Here is a 21,341-nt window from a genome sequence, read left to right as displayed (position 1 = left end):
GCCAGAGTTAATTTATGCCAGTGCATCTGCAGTGGATGCTGTCATTTGAAGAAAGAAGTCTGAAGAAATAAGACAAAACGGACTTTCAAGGCCTGGGCCCTGGAATGAGGCCTGGGCTTTTGCCAAGGCTCAGGCATCAGGCCTGGGCCTGGATGTGGCATCAGATTCCTGACAGATAAAGGAAGTGGGGGTTGGAAAATTTCTCAGGCCTGGGCCTTTGCTAGGGTGTTGGCCAATATTCCAGCATTGGTCCAGGGCCTAGGCTGAGACCCCAGCATCACACTTGGGTGTAGGCCAGGGCCTCAGCTTTGAATCTCGGCCTATCCGAGACCCAAAAGGTGACTTTTTTCTCATTTTCAAAACAGAACAAAGTTCTGATGAAATTGTTTTGGAATTTAAATTGTTTCATTTTGAAAACAACCTGAAATTAAATAGGAAATTTTGTCTTGTTTCCTGTTTTATTTCTCCCAAATTCACAACCCTATTCACTTGGAACACAAGGCAGACCTGCACAAAGAATGTTAGTGATATCAGGTGCAAGTATTAAGAGTACAATCAACTTCTGAACTTTCGTCTTTTATCAAATGCTATATTATCATATCTTTTCTAAAACTATTTCTTTAAAAATGGATACTTATAGCCAGATAGTGTATTAAAAATAATGCTTCAGGCAGCACTAAAAGGTTTTAGTTAGTAGCATTGTAATAATATTCTTGAAAGTATTATCTACTATATAAAAAACAAATTACAGATGACATAAAAGATATATATTTGTGTCTTTCTGACAATGTTTTTGTGCTTTGAATATACACAATACAAATGCAATGCATTTTAAAGTCCTGCAGCACTCACTAAATGAAAATAATAAATATGTACACTTCTTGTTACAGTTTGTTGCAATTTCCTTGTTTTATAACCGGTTGAACCCAAGGACAACATTTCAGAGGAAACTTTTGTCAAGATTTTAAGTAGAAAGATTCACACCTTCATTAGTTTACTTACCGTAATGAAATGAAGGAGCCAATTCTATAACAGCCCACATACATTTTCAATCAAATACATGCTTACATTAGGGATGTGCAGAGGGACGCCATATGTTGTATTCAGGATTAGGATTCGTATTCGTCGGGGGGCAGATACGTTGCATTCGGCAAGGGGGTACCCGATATGTTCATGCGTTAATTCTTATTTGTTTCCCGGCTAAAATTAAATTAACTACAACCCCCCACCCTCCTGACCCCCTCAAGACTTACGAAAACTCCCTGGTGGTGCAACGGGGTCTGGGAGCCATCTCCTGTACTCACACTCGCGCTGGTATTCAAAATGGCGCCGATAGCCTTTGACCTTACTATGTCACAGGGGCTACAGGTGCCATTGGTCGGCCCCTGTCATATGGTAGGAGCAATGGATGGCCGGCGCCATCTTGTGTTTGTTTAAATTTGCTCCTTTAGATGGCCGGATAATTCGACGAAGATTCGTTGTATTCGTGGGGTATCGCGATACGTTTCGCTTCCCCACGAATACAACAAAATATGGCCCTATACTTTGCGGATTACCAATATGTAGGAAACAAATGCACACCCCTAGCATACATTATACCAATTTTCAAAGGGAAATTTCATGTAGAAATATCAAGGTTTGTCCCATTACAGCGGGTCGCACAGAAATTGTAGAGTGTTGGTTTTAGCTCTCCCATGTGGGAGACTGAAATGATGGATTTTTCAGACTATAAAACCCATAGCCACTATTTTAGGGTGTGGATTTTGAGTTAACCCTTTGAGGAAGTAGGATCAGGACCGGCGGAAGGACTAGGTGAACTAGGCCTGGGCCTAGGGAGCCAACCATTAAGGGGGCGAGAGCCATGTGGGGCTGTGAGCAGCTCCCAACCTGCTTGCGGCCCAGAAAACCAAGAACGAGGTAGGAGTTGGGGGCCAAGATGGGGGGGGGGGGGGGGGGCATCATAACCAGGAAGAGGTGGCAGTGTGAATGGCGGGTGGTGACGTGACCCAGGTGTGACGGCATGACTGGAGTGTGGCAGCATGACCGAAGGAGGGGCTGGTGCAAGGCAAAAGGTGCTTAGGGCAACTAATCCCCTTGCACCGGCCCAAGGTAGGATGTGTCTATGCTTATTCTTGTTTTCTTATGTTCCTGTGGAAAGGACCCTTGGGCTTCTAGGGATGAAGCTTTGAATGGGATAATGGAAAGGGTGCCTTTTTTCCTTTTAAAAGAGGTCATGTTTGCCCTGTTTGAGTTCCTTTCTTTTGGGTATTCTTGTTCAGTAATTTTATTTTTGCCACCTTGGATCCAGTGATTTGTTGCTTAATATTTAAGGAGTTTGGAGTCTCTCAACCAGAGATGTCCAGTACAGTATTGGAAGTTTTATGAATCTTCATTCATTCCTGAGGGAGAAGGAGAAATAAAGAGTGCAAAGGAAACTTGTGGCACCCATCTGCTGTTAACCATGACTATATCATCAGGATATTGAAGAAAGCAATTTGTAGGTACCCTCCAGGTACCAACAGGGAAGTAAGGAAAAAGGAGAAGGAGTAAGAACTTCTGTTCTGACCAATTGGACTAAAGGTATGAGATATGGGACTTTAAGTTATTTAAATTGGAAGTAATCATCCTATCCACCAGATTCTGAGAGGAAGTTTTAAAACTACCCTACTAATTGAAAGGATCAGGAACAAGCAAATTAATTGCCATCAGTGACATTAATTGGAAGCTTAATGTCACAGATTTATTAGAAGAACTAAAGTTGTACATAGACTTTAAAAAACAATAACTTGTAGCAGGATAATTACATCAAATTTTCATCTTTAATCAGTAAAAGTTAAGTTGGAGATGATGATCAGCTTCCAGCGCGATTACTGCTGTATATGAGAGACTTTAAAGTTGACTTAAATATTGAACAACGCTTAGAGTCTAGAAGATATTCTTCCCCTCCCTCAACAGGGAATCTTGGACTTCAGAGAGGCTTTACATAAGGAAAAGACAGTTAAATAACTTAAGCCAATACATTGAGGTGTGGTCTTTGGAGTCTTGTAAGGGGGCATTAGCCCAGATGTTACTTATGCACATAACTTCCCTTTGAAAATTAGCCCAACAAATCTACCTGTGCACAATTACATCTGCTAGTTTGATAAAGAAACAACTTTTTGTTTTAAGTGTAAGTTGTACAAATAAAGTTATATCTTTAGTTACAACTGGTTTTTCCTGAGAGGCTTCTAAGTGATTACTAAAGGGAAAATAACATTTTCCAGGCTCTGAATTGATCTCTGAGTATATGTTGCACATGGATCAGCCTCCCAGTGGAGGAGGTAGAGACAATGACATAATCTAAATTCAAGAAAGCATGGGATAAGAATGAGGGAGAGAGTGGTAAGGAGAATATAATTGAGCAGTTGGTGTGGATGGGCAGACTAAATACGATGTATGTCTTTTTGCCATCATATTTCCATGTTTGTATAAACTATATGTGCCTATATGTGCACTATATGTGCCTATATGTGAACCGTTGTGACGGTATTCTACTAAACGACGGTATAGAAAAGATTTTAAATAAAAATAAATAAATAAACTATAATTTACCTCTCTGAACCTACTCACTTTTCCTTATGGCTAAAAGTATGTGTGCACAATTAACAGTGTGCATACTTTTATTCACACAGAGAAAGTGGGGGCAATAATTAGACTGTAGTTTTACAAAGGCAAACTCATATGATTATTGCTCCCATGTGCATTTCTTATCCATAAAATACAATTAGACATTCATCTGGAAGATGAAGCACTATTGTAAGAAAATATAACAACAAGTAAGTATTACCTTCTTTAATTAGTCTCCAAGGGCTAAAGAAAACCTCATGCAGATGTAGATCTGAGAAGTCTGGATGATCTTGAAACTGAGCATTAAGCCTCTTTATCATTGGGGGTATTGTTGCATGACCAAAACGAAAAGCTGCTGTTGAAAATACATTAGATACTGTGGGATTCACTGTTACATCATACCCTTGATATTCTCCAATATACTGATTAAAAGCTACAGGACCAATGATTTTTGGTATGTAGTCTCGAAGGGTAATAATCTAAAATACAAATTAAACATAGAATTCATCAGAAACAGAAATATATTTAGATTCCAAAGTTATGAACAGCAATGCAAATTATATAGAGTTTGTATAAATTACAGAGATCGATATTCTGTGAAATCTGGAGGTATACAGAAATTCTGAACAGGATTAAATATTTGAGACAAATATAATTATAATTATTGCCACCTGAAAGAGAATTTTGCAAATGAAATATTATTATTCTGCCGAATACACAGCTCAGGAATATTACAGAACAAAGGCCAGGATTCATCAAATTATCGCATGCGATAGGAAGAGGGGTATATTTTATGGTAATAGCGCACTTTGCAATAAATAAGCTATCTTAGCACTTCGCATAGGTATTACAGCAGAATGCAATAACTTTTTTGCACTTTGCAGTTACTCCCACCTAGTTACTCGAGGTGAAGTTTAGGTATTAGTGTAGGGGTTAGGGGCTACTTTGACATGCAGAGTGAGATATAAGAACAGAACAGTACACTCTTGTGAAGATTTGATGTCTTTTGGAGTGAGGAAACTCAACCAAAGATGAGATTTCTACAATGTTCTCTCAACCTAGCTTGATGTTACCCAAGTAGAGAGTCCATCAAGCTAGGTTGAGAGAACATTGTAGAAATCTCAACTTTGCTTGAGTTTCCTCACTCCTAAGGACATCAAATCTTCACAAGAGTGTACTGTTCTGTTCGTATATCTCACTCTGCATGTCAAAGTAGCCCCTAACCCCTACACTAATACCTAAACCTCACCTTGAGTAATTAGGTGGGCCTCCTATAGAGGTATAAATACCTAACTACTATAAGTGCCTTATAGCTACTCTCTCTCTCTCTCTCTCTCTCTCTCTCTCTTCCTCCCTCCCCCCCTATTAACATTGCACCATGTGTTATGGGGCTTTTTGCATGCATTATGGCATTTTTCGCATGCGAACAGCCCATAATGCAGCTTGGACAATAAACCCCAAAGTGTGAAATAACTTAATTTATTTTAAATTATCAATTCAAATAAACATGCTTTTCTTTCTAAAGGATGTAGATTTTTTTCATGGTAACACTAGGTGGATATATTTTAAAACTCATAGGATAGATTTCCAAATGTTTTCCTTACTAACTCCTAGAATTAGTCAGTAAAAGCTGAGCAGTTAAAATCACCCCTATCCCAACTGATCAGCTAAATTTAAGAGGCTAAATGCACAGAAAGGGGTAGATTTTAAAATGCCTGCATGCGTAAATCCTGCTGGATTTATGCACGCAGGGCACTTGCATGCTGGCACGCCTATTTTGCATAGGCCGCCGGCGCGCCCAAAGCCCCTGGATCAACGTAAGTCCCGGGGCTTCGTAAAAGGGATGGGAGGGGGTGTGTCTGGGGGTGTGTCAGCAGGCCAGGGGTGTGTCCGGGGGGCATGTCCGGGGTCAGGGGGCAGTCCGAGGTGGGTCTGGGGGCATGGCGATGGTTCGGGGGCGGGCCGGGAGGGCGTCCCGAGTCCACTAGCACTGCGGCCTGTGCCGGGGGATGCCGAGGTGGCACGCACAAGTTACGCCTGCCTCAAGCAAGTGTAACTTGCACAACAAAGGTAGGGCTGGGGGGTGGATTAGATAGGGGAAGGGAGGGGAAGGTGGGGGGACGCGGAAGGAAAGCTCCGTCTGAGGTTGCTCCGATTTCGGAGCAGCCTCGGAGGGAACGGAGGCAGGCTGCGTGGCTCAGTGTGCACAGGCTGCCGATTTTGTGAGCCTTGCGCGCACCGACCCCGGATTTTATAAGATATGCGTGGCTACGCGTGTATCTTATAAAATCCGGCGTAGTTTTGTTTGTGCCGGTTGCATAAACAAAAGTACATGCGCGTGTAGTTTTTTAAGATCTACTTCAAAGTGCATAAATTTAGCTAGTTAAAAAGAGTGGGGTCAGAACTGGGGCTAGGTCGAGGGATGGAATTTAGCTAGTTAATGCTGATTTCAGTGATATTCTGTTAATTATCTAAATAACCAAATAGAAAAATTGCAGGCCTGAACTTAGCTAGGCGTGTGCATGATATAAAATCGGGCGTACATGTGCGCGTACCGGTTAGCATGCACATGTGTAAGCCACGCGCACTTCTTTTAAAATCTACCCCAATTTGTGCTGTACCTTTAACAGAAAAAAAATGGAAAACGTCAATATGTTTGCTTTGCTGTGTTGTGTTAACAGTTTTTAAAATTAAGCTTTTAGAATATATATAACTTATATATATATATATATATATATACATACATATACATATAACTTTCCATTACTTAGTTGTGAGTTTAATTGGCAAATGTGAAACATTTTAAAGGCAATTTTCAAACTGCTTGCATTGTTGCAAAATCTGGATATTTTTTACTTGAAGAGGTCAATTTTAAAATGAGCATGCATGCACCCATACATGTGCGGATTGGTGCACGAGTAAGGATGCACTAACATTTTTAATTGTTCACGTACTGACGCATGTATGTTTTAAAATGCATCGACCATACTGTTGTGTTTGTGGCATTGTGGACCCTTGGTCGCAATGGAGATGACTCCACCCATGGGGAGGGGCCCCATGGGGAACCACTGCGATAGGCTGAACTCAGATAGCAGAGACAGTATGGATAGAGGCTTTATTGTACTGCTTGTCGATAGACGGTAAAGCAGGAAGGTAAGGCACTGATCCCAGAAGTGCCAGTACGTTCAACAGGCTCAGAAGTGAAGTCTCACCCAGATGTTTCATGATGGCAGAAGCCCGCAGTGCGGGTAACATCGCAGCTGGTGGGTGGAGCTGGAGCACCATATCATAGAGGTACTCACAGGAATGATGGCGTCTTCCTGATGGTGGAAAGTTGGGACTGAAGGTCCGTAGTGCAGGATATAATGGCTGGTAGGCCCTAGAGGAGTGAGTACCCGATGGTCCGATATTCTGAAATGTAGACGAGAGAGAAAGACCCCCGAGGAGCGGTTGTCTAGTTAGAGAGGACCCGAAGGGTAGTGGGCAGTGAGAGACCCCAGAGGAGCGGGTATCTTGAGCTTCTACAGGAGCAACTCCCTTGGAGAAAGGTAGCATCTAACCTTGCAGCTTACAGCGGTCAGAGTAGCTTAAACTGAAGTCCTTGCTAACTCAAGGTGGTAGTGAAAGCGGAGGCTAGATATACCCAGAGGTACTGACGTCATGCGGTGGGGCTGCCCCTGAGGTTTCCGCCATGATTGTATTTGAGCGTAGGAAATGTGCATGCTCACGCCCTCGGAGGCCATGGGAGTGAGCATGGTGGATGGGGACGCCCATGCTGGTTTGGAAACGCCGAGGCACTCGGCACCGGAGGTAGCCATCTTGCCCAAAGAGAGAGAAAGGGGAGAAAAAGAGGTAAGGCAGAGCAGACACAGCCATCTGCGACCAACGGACGCAACACACACATAGGTATGCAGCTAATTTTAAGAGGTTACTCAAGCACAGCTATTCTGCATGTTTCTTCAATAGGACTATGTCAGCTTTTACATGAGTATGTCAGCAAATCTTAAAATAATCTTGCATGAGAGCAAACCTAGTTTTTCCAATTAGCCCACCAGTTTGGCCAGTTAATATCGAGGTCTTCAAAAACGATTGATCCAGACTCCTCAGCCTATCTTGTAAGCCTTAAATCTCGAGATCTACAAACTTACTCCTCAACTGGAGCAGCAGTAAAGTTACACGAATAACAAGCTGATGTGTGCCACGGTCTCCGGTTTTAAAATTTGGAGTTATGCATGTAAGTCTTTGCCCCACCCTGGAATGCCCATGACCCAGCCTTTTTTCACCCCCTTATTCCTCATGAATGCACAGGTACATATAAACTTATTTTGCAGCTTTTTAAAATCCTTGTTGGTTGCACACAGCCCACATATGCACGAGTGTGGGCATTTTTCCACGAGCAACAGTTTCAAAATTGACCAGTTAGATTTTTGCACCAATTTTGAAAGGGAAAGTATGCAAGGACTTCCACTTTGAAAATTGCTGAGGATTCTTGGACATTGGTACTTGCTTCTGTGGCACACTTTCAATGGAAAACAACATGTGAAGATTTGAAAATGCAATCTCTGTTGCAACCGTCCCTTCCCAACGGCTTCACTTTGCCTACCTATCTTTCTTTGCACCTCCTCTCACTATGGATGGACGCCTGACTGCCGCGGCATCTGCCTGCCGTCCTCTCTGGTGTCCCCGGACCGGCTTGGGCACTGCCTCCCGCCATGCTCCGCTGGTACCTTAGGACGCGCGCGCCACGCGGCCCTCACTCTTATTTCCTACTTGGCGCGAACCTCAGGGGCATCCCCCTGTGATGACGTCATGCTGCCTGGATATTTAAAGCCTACGATGTTTGCTAGCCTTTGAGTTAGCAAGGGGAATCTTACAGATGGGATTCGTTCTCCATACCCAGCTACTCTGCCTCTCCAATCTTCCATTGGACTCTTAACGCTAACGGGGTACCCGCTCCTCAGGGGCCTCACTTGCTTTTCAGGTTGCTATCAGGAAACCGGTACTCGCTCCTCGAGCGCCCATGTTCCCTGACTCGCTGCCTGCTCCTACCTTCTCTTCTGCCTGGAAGGATTCGCTATCTTCAACACCAGTGAGTACTACCATCTTCACCTCAGAGCTGTTCCCTGGAACCAGGTACTCGCTCCTCGAGGGCCTGCCTCCTTTCCAGCCCTAGTGCCATCTCCTACTTGGAACCACTGTGTGAGTACATTACCTTCAAGCCTCTCAGGAATCAGGTACTCGCACCTCAAAGGCCTGCTCTCCCTATCCTGGGGTTCTCCATACTGGGGCTTTGTGTATATTCCATTGTACTCATTATTCTCAGTTCTTTCCACTACAGCACTGCTACCGGAGGAGTCGCTGTTCCAGCGCCTGAGGGATACTAGCCCAGCTGGGCTACTTCTGCTGCTCACCACATTGTCTAATAAAAGATCAATCTCTGTGTTGTGTGTCCTAAGCTGAGCCTGACCTGTGGCCCCTCACGGGACTTCCCCCCGTGGGCGTGATCAGCTGCCACAGTGTCCAAGGGTACACCCAAACCTCACTAATTATAACAATCTCTGCATATTATTGTCCTCCTCCAACCTAAATCTGCCTCTGGGAATGCCACCTCAGATTGCAGCTAAAAGTTTACATTTGGCGGAACCTTGTCTGGTAAATTGGTATTTTCCTGGGTAAATAATTGAGTTTTGAAAATTGCTATCCCCATGTCTTGTTAGAGTAATGTAGAGTAACTCTGAGTACATTACCTCTGGGAGTCAGCTTGACTTCCATTGTTCATGATCAAAAGATCAGTGACATAAAATCAGGTAACCAATAAAATAAGATGTGATGATGAGGACACATTTATCTGCTCTTTTGCTCAGGTCTTCAAATTCCTTCGATAAGATATTGAAAGGTTTAAATGATGCACAAACTTCAAATGTTTTCCATTGGAAAGAAATCAGTAGAACTGTGGGTCAAAAAAATAAAACTCCAGGGGTGATGACTCACTACCAACACCAGGATATATTTCTTTATGGAGAGGGTGGTGGATGTCTGGAATGCCCTTCTGGAGGAAGTGGTGAATATGAAAACAGTCAAGGAATTCAAAGTGGAATGGGATAAGCACTGTGGATCCCCAAGATTGGAGGATGGAAATGAAGAAAATTGTACAAGGGGATAACTTGCTGGTGTGGCAGTTACTACCCTTAACTAATAAGCTTTGATACTTTTGATGCAATTGCAACATTGCTCTCTGCTTCAACGGCAAGGAGAAAAGGGGAGTTGGATTCAGACAACAACCAACAAGGGCCAAAACTTTTACAGTCTGAGGAATTAATAAGCATGGGGGTAACCTGTACAGAGCAGCAGTTACTACCCTTAACAGAAGGCATGGGATTACTATCCTTAACCAATAAGCCTTGATGCTTTTGATGTAACTACATTGCTCTTTGATGGTGGTGGTGGGGTAGAACAGGAATTGGATTCAGACAGGAGTGTATGGTGACTGCTGGTTAGTGGTGCACCAGAAAATTTGCTGCTACTACGTGCCCTAGAACACAATACACCCTCCTATACTACTCTGTGAGTACTACTTTCTTTGATGCAGAAAGCCTATCAAATCTATGTTCATAGTAACCCAATCCTTAGAGAGAACATTAGCTAATCTCTTAAAATCAAAACCTGCGGGTAGATTTAGTAAGGTGCGCATCCATGTGTGCGCGCTTCCTGGTGTACACACATGGACACACCAATTTTATAACATGCACACGCATGTTATAAAATTGGCGAGCCACACACACACATGCGCGCCGGATTTACATGGCGACGCATCGCGGCCTTCCCCAGTTCCCTCCCAGTCCGCTCCAATTAAGGAACAGACTGGGAGGGAACTTCCCTAACCCCTACCACAACCTCCCTTCCTTTTCCCTTCTCTTCCCCAACCTATAATTCCTACTGATTCCTTTTTTTTTTTTTGGTTGTTCCAATACTTACTTCAGGGTCCAACCTGAAGTAAGTTGTGCAGGCTGGCAGGTGGTCAATGCGTGAGGGTCCGGGACAGAGATGAATGATGCTGTCCAGGTCCACTCCTCCTTGCCCCCGGGACCGACCCTTGGAAGAGGCCTGGCTCTTAAGCATGTAACGGGGGTAAGGCATGCGGCCGGGCTGCCCAAGACCCGGCCACACACGTACCTCCATTTTCCCCGTGTCAAGGGGTTTAAAAATCAGGTCTCTAATCTACTAACAGCAGTTACAATGAAATATGTGAATGAAAAAGTATTTTCTGCAAGCACATTCAATACCAGTTTCTGTATGCAAGTGATATTAGTAAAGAACAAACTTCTGTTTAAAATTGAAATGAGGAAGAGATAACCTTAATGCCGTAAAATCCAGTGATAAGTACCATCATTTTCACAGCAAGAATTAAAGTCACAGAAGAACAGGACCTTTAAAATACCGACAGACCTCACCTAATACAGAATAGAAATGTGCCAGCAAAAACTGAATTGGAAACCAAAAGCCCAACTGGGTTATGCAGAGCAACAATGGAAAAAAAGAAACATCATCATTCCTCTCAAAACATCAATAAAATTGGAAATATAAAACATCATTCATACTAAAACCTAATAGAGAGATTAAATGTCAAAACTGTTGACAAACAGCCAATAAAAAAAAAAAGTGCATAAATTTGTTCTGTTTCCCAAATATCAATAAAATATTTATAAAATGTTATAATTTTTCAAAACGCCAATAAAATATTTTAAAACATCGCTTGAATAAAACATCCAATAATTAAAGTTCTAACATTTTAAAAAAACATTTAAAAACAATAGAAACATCGAATTACACCTAATAATTGAAACTAATAAGGATTACAAAAAATCTCCTGCTTTCCAGATTTGAGATCTTTTGATTTCCTATCACCCTGAAATTATCATGAATTAAGAGAGGTAGGGCCACACAAACTATTTTCTCTCTTTCCCTCACTTACACACACATGCTAGCACATTAATTCTTTCAGACACTCCCTCTCTCATATACATGATAGTGCTTTCACACACACTCCCTCTCTCTCTTCCATACACCCAGGCTTTCATAGAACACAATATACACACAGTCCCTAAACACAGACACACACAGCCTCTCACATATACAGGCTCTTGTACAGACATATACTCACACATAAGCTTTCACACAGACTTTCTCATAGACAGGCACACAAGATCCCACACAGACATGCACTCAGGCTCTCATATACACAAGGTCTCATACAGACATATACACAAACCCACAGGCTCTCACACAGCCATACATACACACAGGCACACAAGATCTCACACAATCACACAAGCTCTCATTTATACAGCTCTCATATTGACATACACATACCCACAGGCTCTTGCACAGACACACAAGCTCTCACATAGACATACACACACCCAGGCACACAAGATCTCACACAAACATGCACACAGGCTCTCACACATAAAGGCTCTCATATAGACATATACATGCACGCAGAAAAACACACATACATGTACACAAGATCTCACCCAGACACACACGCATGCACATTGGCTCTCACATATACAGGCTGTTGTACAAACATATACATACACCCGCAGGCTCTCACACAGACAAACACACATACACACACACACACACAAGATTTCACACAGACACACGGCATTGCATCCAGGATCTCATGGATATATACACATACCCACAAGCTCTCACACAGACATATACACATGGCCTCCTCTTTGCTTTCAGCCACATCCCATCATCCTCCACTTCAGGCCATGGTGGGATGGGATCTGCCATGGCCCCGGCAGCCTGGCTTCCTCTTTACTATGGATCATGGCGGAATGGGGTCTACAAGGGCCACATAAGCCTCCTCTTTACTTCAGGCCATGGAGGGATGGAGTCTGCCATGGCTCCGCCAGCCTCCTCTTTGCTTCAGGCTATGGTGGGATGGGTATCACTTCACTTTGGGCTGTAGCGGGATGCTGTCTGCCATGGCCCAGTCAGACTTCCTGCACTGGGAGAGGGGGGGGGGGGAGAGCTGAGGGAGCCCACAGGAAAAGTTGTGTACAAGTGCACATGTGCAGTTTAGAGCTACACATGTGCACAAGCTCAGAACTTTTCCTGTGCACTTATGCAGCTTACAGGGAACATTAGTGGGTGGTGGTCATCACAACTGTTGTTCTGGGGAGAGAGCCTGGGAAGATGTCATAGCTTCCCAATTTGGTGATGCACGACAAACCCCATTTTAAAGTTGGTGTCCCTGTGCACTATGGATGCTATGCCCATGGATTAAGATGACAACCAACACAAGCTCTGACTTTTATGGTCTATGGAACTGAAATGTAGGCATAAGTGAAAAACACAGGACTGCTTCTAAGGCCAAGTCCATAAGCAAAACTCATCAGCACTATCTGAATTTTCAAGAAGACTCATCACCCAATTAAAATGTTGCTAGTAGTAAATATTTGTATGGGTTATAATAAGGCTTGGGATAAACTGCATGATGCAGCAGATACTACCTTAAGAAGCTTGTTGGTCAGACTGGATGAACCATTTGGTCCTTTTCTGTTGTCATTATTATGTTACTATGATAGTCAATACTCCGTTCAGAAAAGATGTGTTACCTATATATCTTATAAACAATATGCTTGTTTGTTATTAGGTTAAAACATGCTAAACATGCTAAAACATGCCATTTCTTTCTCTATGACATTGCCGAAATCTATCCCTTTTTTTCTTAACACACTACCAGAACACTTATCTAGTCTCTTATTTTCTTCTGCTTAGACTATTGCAACCTGCTCCTCACGTCTCCTGGCAAGCCATCTCTCTCTACTGCAATCTGTCCTAAATTTAGCTGCACAAATGATCTTTTGCTAAAGTCGCTATGCTCACATAACCCCTCCTCTGAAGTCACTGCATTAGCTCCCTATCTGCTCCCACATACAGGTCAAGCTTCTCTTTCTCACCTTGTCTCTGTAGCACCTCACTACCTCTCCTCTCTTATCTCTCTTTGAACCCCTCCTTATGCACACTGCTCAGACAAGTCACTCCTATCTGAGTCCTTTTCCTCTACCATCAATTCCTAACTCTGTGCTTTCCACCTAGCTGTTCTGTGTTCTTGGAATAATCTTCCTGAACTGGTGGGTCATGCTTCCTCTCTCGACGAGTGTAAATTCCATCTAAAGACCCACCTTTTAGAAACTGCTTTTAAATCTTAGGCCTGATTGTCTGCTTTTAGCCTCATTAACTAACTTTCTTTTCTTTCTTTTTTAACCATTGTCTTACTTTATGAAATACCGCAAGTCTCTTGTTCTGTATGGTTTTCTTATTAGATTGAAAGCTCTATTGAGTGTTTGTACAGTGCTGCGTATGTCGTGTAGAACTATAAAAATGTTAAGTAGTAGTAGTAGGTTAAAGCTATGATAGCAACTGATTCTGATCCCTGCAACACAGAGTAACATAAGGTAAGCCTACCCACTTACTCCCCTAAAGCATCTGAAGAGAAAATGTATTGCATGTTTCAAATTAGATAAATTGGCTGCAACTTTATTAGATGTCCTGACAGGTGAATCTAATTGGACGCTCAAGGTTTGCTTATCTACTATTCTTGTCCTGCTGACTTCATGGAGTCTTAAAGAGGCCCACCATGAATGGTTAGGCCCCTGTTATGATATGTCAGAGGCCTAATTTGGCCCTGCACCCAATTACAAGATTTTTGACCCCTTCTGGTAGAAACTAGATTGGACTGCTGACAAACAATTTAACATGAGCATGGACACTAACCTTAGCCCCAAATATAATCCCTTCAGGCTCCCTTTCCCCATGTACTAGTCTTCTAGTTCACACACCTTGCCGTTATAGCAATACAGTTACTGTAAATGTACTCCTCAGTAATTGTCAAACATGAAAAGTATATTGAACATGTACAAATTGAATGAAGATTGATCACAAAATTCTACTCTATTAACTATTCTAACTAGACATAAACTTCAAAAGGGGTGAATAAAATAAAATAAAGGGAGGATAGTAGGGAAGCAGTTGTAGAGCACTGCACAAGCAACAGCTGCTCAGTTTGGACACAGCAGCCAAAGGGAACAGTTGGCAGAGGCGCAAGAGGAGGTTTTTGTAGATCACGCATTCAGATCTTTCTAAGTTCCTCGTCACTGCCCATGACCAGCCAGGTGGGGCTGAGGTGGGCCACAGCAGCAAGGAGAGCACAGGAGCGAAGTGGCCCACTGGGACTTAATCCAGAAGTGGCTGCCCGGCTATGCGAGTATAATCCTTACTAGGCCCAGATTAAAGGAGGCACAAGTAAAGTGGGGGATGGTGCAAATCCTTCCCATCAATCATCCAGTCCCCTTGCAGTCCATAGGTGATGGGGGATGGGCCACAGTACTGATCTGTTAGGGCACTTGGTGGTGGTTGAGGTTGTTGGGCAGCCCACTTTATTACAGCCTGTGCCCACTCGTGGGTCTGCATGATGCCTTTATTTTCAATTTTGACAATTTTCTCAAAGTTCCCAGTGATATTACCTAAAAGTAGAGGATATTTCTTGAGTTTATGTAAATTTGAACAAATTAATTTTTCATTTTATGGCACAGATGTCTATAATTGGATTGTTTGCCACAGAGCATTTCAGGTAATAATGAAACCAGTAAGTCTCTTCAATTCGAGATTATAGATGTATTTCTAAATCTTGGAAGGATTCTCATTCATAATAGCCATCAAGGAGCTCCTCCGCTGACTGAACTCCACAATGTCTAATATTAGATTACATTTCTTGAAAGATCAGAAGATATTTAATCTTTTTTTAAACATAACCGGATGGCACACAGTCCTCTCAAAAGACACAATTAATATCCCTCTATATTAAGAGTAAAATGAAAGGGTGTTCAAAATGAAACATGGTTCTTCACTGTAGCTATCTCATTCCTGGTGAATACATGGATATTTACTTCTATACGGCTCTGTCATGACTTTCTCCCATATCTGTGCAGTTTATTTTCCCATTAAAAATCTTTTACTGCCCCCAAACTGGCATATTCAGATTAGATAAATACACTACATATACTAAGCATTGGGCCTAGAATCTAATGACTCCTCATGAGTTAAAATAATGATGTGCGGAAATGAGTTTCAAGCTTGGTATCACATCAGATACACTTTTGTTAGCCCCATATAGAGATGTTATAATTACAGAGCTTTGAGGTCCATTCTAGAAACAATTATATTCGTCCAAAACACTTCATTGATATGCTGCAAGCTGATCTCATTAACTCATAATGCTAGCAGAGATAATGAATAGCGCCCAAAGTCATTCACAGCAATACCATGTATAAGCAACAGTCTTTAGGGGTTTCCAGGGACTTGCATTTCTATTCCCTAAGGATCAAGAAGGCAGGTTTTCTAAAGCTGTTTACATAGATAAGTTCTGCTTTACCCAGATAAAAGGATTGTCTGAATACTTCCCACCCTTAATGCAGATAAATTTATGCACAGGGTTCAAAAACCTGTGTACTTATAGCCTCGCTAGGATGCGTTCCTGACAGCGTATTTGGTCAGGAGAGGAAAATAATGCATGTAGATTATTGCACTTTCAAATCCACATGGGCAATTTTCCATGAAAAAAAACAAACCTGCACAAAAAGATGTAATATGAAAGCCCTTGCATTCCTTCAGTTTGAAAACTGGTGCAAAGCCTTCAGGCGAAAAGACTTAACACTAATGCAGGCATTTTGAAAATTGCTCCCAAATAAATGAAGCTTGGAATTACTGATTTCTATTTTGTTAGCCATTGCTAAATTTTACTAAACAACTTGTGAAATTACCAGCAAATTTAGAATAGAGCCATATAGTTAAATTTAAAAAAATTCAAATAGTCTGCACTGTAAATATATTCTAAAATAAATAATAAAAAAATCACAATATCCTGAAGAAATATGGATCACAATAAATTGAGCTTCAATGTGTGATTTTAACTCTGAAATCCATAGTAACATGGGGATCTATTTACTAAGCAGTGGTAAATGGTGCTTTCATTTACTATTCCAAAGCCCAAAAATTCCTATGGGGTTCACTAAGAAGTAGATGTTTGCTACTGCATCAGTAAAGAATTCTAGCCCTTATAAGTGATGAAAAGGAGTAGATTTGTACAATGTAGCTAGCACTGCAATGTATATATCAACTTCTCTTGTTAAACGTTTCATCACATATAAGGACTAAAATTCTTTACTAATGTCAATTTTACTATGAATACCTCTAAATGTGTCTGCAACACCGCCCTAACTGCAACCCACCTCCTGAAAACCCACCCCGAATCAAAGTGCCCCTCTAGAGTGGTACCTATATAGAGAGTATCAGACTGACCCTATACAGAGTCTCTCTCTCCGCCCCAAATGCATAAAGGCCATAGAAGTGCACACAGCAATAGTATTTTAAATGCTACATGCGAACTTCATAAAATGAAGCGTATTTTTGCTTGCGCGCTTATGGGCGCACGCGTGTTCCTTTTAATATGTACCCGTAAATTGGGATACCCAAGTACCACAGTTTAGTTTAGCAATTTCTTATCTACCTTTCCAATCAACAAAGACTCTCCAAAGCACAAAAATTAAAAACACAAATAGGGGAAAAGTTAAAATATATATGCAAACATATCAAACTGTTCCTAGGTTGGTGAATCCTACAGTGGCTCAGTCAATGCGCATATATAAGCCAGGAATTTATGAACATTCCTGGATGTGGCAATTTATGAATGCAACCCCAACCCACCTTCTTTAAAGGTGGAGTTTGCCCAGGGGTCGTAGACCATCCCTCTAGCATCAGGAGGGCACTGGCCATAAAATGCTGCTTTTTAAGGCCACCAAACCCTGCTTCTGTTGTAAATTCCACTTCCAGGGACGTGGAAAAAATGATAGCCCCTTCTAAGGAGTTTTGGCTAAGAATGTGTTGAACATTGGAATAGTAATAAGAAATATTACTTAGTATAATTTGAATGCAGGTACGTCTATGAATAGAAGATATAACAACCATGGGTTTATGTTTTCAATACTTATAGTCATTTAGATTGCACTTCAGGGGATCATAACATAGAAATGACGGCAGAAGAAGACCAAACGGCCCATCCAGTCTGCCCAGCAAGCTTTCACACTTTTTTTTCTCTCACATACTTATCTGTTTCTCTTGGCTCTTAGTAACCTTTTTTTATTCTATTTCCCTTCCACCTCTGCCATTAATGTAGAGAGCAGTGTTGGACCTGCATCTAAGTGAAATAGCTTAATTTAGTTAGGGGTATTAACCACCACAATAAGCAAGCTTCACCCATGCTTATCTGTTTATTCAGACTATGTAATTCACGCCTTGTTGATTGTTGCCTGAATATCGATCCACCTTTCTTCATTCCCCCCTGCCGTTGAAGCAGAGAGCCATGCTGGCTATGCATTGAAAGTGAAGTATAAGTCTTGCTCCCCTGCCGTTGAAGCAGAGGGCTTTGCTGGATATGCATGAAGTGTCAAACTTCCTCCCCTGCCCTTTGAAGCAGAGAGCTATGCTGGCTTTGCATTGAAAGTGAAATACCAGACTTGCTCCTCTGCCGTTGAAGCAGAGGGCTATGCTGGATATGCGTGAATTGTCAAAATTTCCTCCCCTGCTGTTGAAGCAGAGGGCTATGCTGGATATGCGTGAATTGTCAAAAATTTCCTCCCCTGCCGTTGAATCAGAGAGCTATGCTGGATATGTGTGAAGTGGCAGTGTCAAATGTTAGTTGAAAGAATCTTTCCGAATTAGGCTAATAATGCAGGTGCCGGCATTTATCCAATGTCGAAAGCACTTGTAAATGTTTGGCATTTGTCTACGGGAGCTGGGCCACCAAAGAGATCACTTTACGAAGGAAAAGTTATTATCCTTAAGGTGGACAAAGATCATTGATTCATCTAAGAAAAGGAAACACTGCCGGTACACTGCTTGCATTACCACTGTAAAAAATGTTGCCGGTGTGAAGCCTTTTCTTTGATGGTTTATATGCTTACACATACATATCATACTTGACTAACTTACAGGCCAATGTGCCCACTCTCCTAACACATGCTGATCTACCTCTCCTGGGCACCCAATTTAATATTTAAATGAGCTGCCATGATAAAAAGGAGGCACTAAGGTAAATTATTCATCCCTAGTGCCTCCTCGGCATCAGGCACCCAGGAGAAGTAGCTGTCAGTGCGGGTTAGGAAAACAGACGCTCAATTTTACGAGTGTCCATTTTCCTAACCTATGACTGCCACAGGTTAGGAAAATGGATGCTCGTTAATTGAACGACCATTTTCCTAACCTGACCGCCAGCGACATTTAAAAAAAAATTTTTTTTTCCTTACTCCTTTTTTCGGTTCCTCTGCCTTGATAACACCACAATATTAAATCGGAGGGGCTCTTCAAGAATTAACGTCTGCTCTGGGGCAGGTGTAAATTTTTTAGATTAAAAATGTGCGCATTGGGTGCACATTTTATTTTTGGCATAAGTGAGTAATAGATAATAGCCTCATCAACATGACTTAATATATGATGCACACTATTAGTTACACGCTCATCCCCTTATTACAAAGGGGTTTTGTATGTGTGTCCAAAACATGCGTCCAAGTGTGTGCATTATATATTGCATCGGCTTGTCAGTGTTTCCCAACTCTCTCCAGGATGCACACCTATCTATTCAGGATTTCAGGATTGACACAATGAAAATGCATGAGATAGATTTGCATACACTGGGTCTCCAAAGTATGCAAATCTATCTGATATACAAAGTCAAAATCATAGAAATAATACACTGAAATTCAAGATATATTTAAAAGTTTAGCTAACCTGATGCAAGGCACCAATAATCTTTCGGGATTCTTGGTAAATAGTTTCAGAACTCCAGTTAGGATTTAGTTTTTTCAGTGTTTTGGCTAGGCGGTTATGTTCTCTCAGCCACAACGTATGAATAGCTGCCAATGAAATGACTTCACTGGATCTGCTGTCCCCAGACAGAAAGCATTCAATTCTTTCAGTTTTATTTGCAGTTGGATCCTGTGCACAAGGTGATGGGACCTGGGTCACAAAGGGTAGGTAGTTCCGACCGTTATCTGAATATTGCATGTTTATTTTCAGAAGGCCTTCTTCAGTTGAAAGATTCCTTAGCTTGTTCTCCAGTGCTGATGTGCTTCCATACACAGTGGAAGCATCAAGGAAAGATGTTAATCCATTAATTTGTTCTCTTGGGTTTGCAGCTGAAAGATTTCCAAAAATAATCCCTTGATTGCCAGTGCCACATGCAGGAGCTGAGCGGTAAAATGGTATACATGCCATACCAGAAGTAAGGGAGTCATTTGTAGGTACCTAGAGCACATATACAGACAAATTTAATTAGATTAAAAATGATCACCCAGAGTTGCTGATAAAATAGAAATTTCCAAGCCAATAATACAAACGGCAATAGACTAAAATCACATAACTGGTACTTTCAGGTCACAGTATTTTCCTTAATAGATCGATACTGATCACAGCATTCAGTGGGGCTGATGTAATAAGTGGTCAGACATTTTTCTACGCACCTTTAGTCCCACTCCCGGACCACTAACTCACTACTGTCTTATGAAAGGGGAAGGCTTTCAACCAGAATCAATAATGGGGGTCACCACATTAATGTGGGTTAATGTGCGATTATTGCATAGTGCCTTCAGCGCGATGTAGTGCGCATATCTGCGCGGATATTAGTTTTGTGCACAGAAAATTGGCATGCTATCCCCTTATTATATCAGCCTTAGCCCAAGCTGAAACCTCGGCCTACTCAAGGCCAAGGCTTTGGCCTGACCTGGAAACCTACGCCGGGGCCGTACAACAAAATGGCGCTGACTACTGGGGTGAATGCGCTGGAGTTAATTAACAGATGACATCAGTTGGCTTGCAAGTGTTGAAAAATGAAGAAGACCAAGAACAAGGTCCCAGGAATGGACTTCAAGGCCTGGGCATGTCCCTGGGCAGAGGTCCAGGTATTGAGACCCATCCTCTGGGTCGGGTCATGGCATCGGGCCTGGCTCCGGGCTGAGAAAGGGAGTCAGAACCCAGCTTTTGTTGGATACCTGACAAATCTGGTAAGTTTTTGTTTTTTTGGTTTAATTTTCAGGGGTCTCGGCCAAGGTCTCGGCTTCAGCCCATGACTCTGCCGAGACTCCTGCTTTGGGCCTTGGCTATGCCCTAGGTGAGGCCTCGGCTTCAGGCTTAGACCTAGGCCTGAATCATTAGTTTTAAACTAAACAAACGAATAAGGTTCATTTCATTTGGGGGGGGGGACCTTTGATTCGGTTTGAGGACCCCTGAATGAATCGAATTAGCCGCCTTTGTCATGTTTGGCTGTTTTGTTTCAAATTAATGCACATCGCTACTGATAACTAGACCCAGATCCATGGTAAACCATAGCTGTGCTTCTGGTCTTCCATCTGCTTGGATTTGCAGTCCTTCCTCATATTTGTGTTTGATAAAACCTGAGCTTCCTCCCTCCCCAGTTTAGAGGAGGGAGAAGTTGGATTTTACCACCTCATTGTTTCTCATCTCTAAACTCAGTAAAGTCCAACTTCAAGCCTCTTTTATTCTGTGGTTTGATGTCTGTAACCCTGTATTCAACCAATTTTATATCAAATATACTTCAATTTTTCTACCTCCAGGGATTAAAAAAGACTTCAAGTTCCCCATGATAT

At 42.1% G+C, this 21,341-nt stretch overlaps 1 protein-coding gene across 1 annotated transcript in view; it reads right to left on the bottom strand.

Annotated features, from left to right (window-relative positions):
* TPO (thyroid peroxidase) overlaps positions 1-21,341 on the bottom strand; it is a 139,424-nt gene that overhangs the window by 38,825 nt on the left and 79,258 nt on the right. Inside the window, exons 8-9 of the mRNA XM_029596874.1 lie at positions 19,468-19,983; positions 3,827-4,085 (exon numbers count right to left, since the gene is read on the bottom strand). Of these exons, the coding sequence (XP_029452734.1) occupies positions 3,827-4,085; positions 19,468-19,983 (775 nt within the window). The remainder of the gene's footprint in view (positions 1-3,826; positions 4,086-19,467; positions 19,984-21,341) is intronic.

Source organism: Rhinatrema bivittatum, chromosome 3 (genome assembly GCF_901001135.1).
Source record: "Rhinatrema bivittatum chromosome 3, aRhiBiv1.1, whole genome shotgun sequence".
NCBI classification, from domain to species: Eukaryota; Metazoa; Chordata; class Amphibia; order Gymnophiona; family Rhinatrematidae; genus Rhinatrema; species Rhinatrema bivittatum.
Note: the sequence above shows the minus strand (reverse complement) of the source record. Positions and strands in the feature narration are given on the sequence as shown.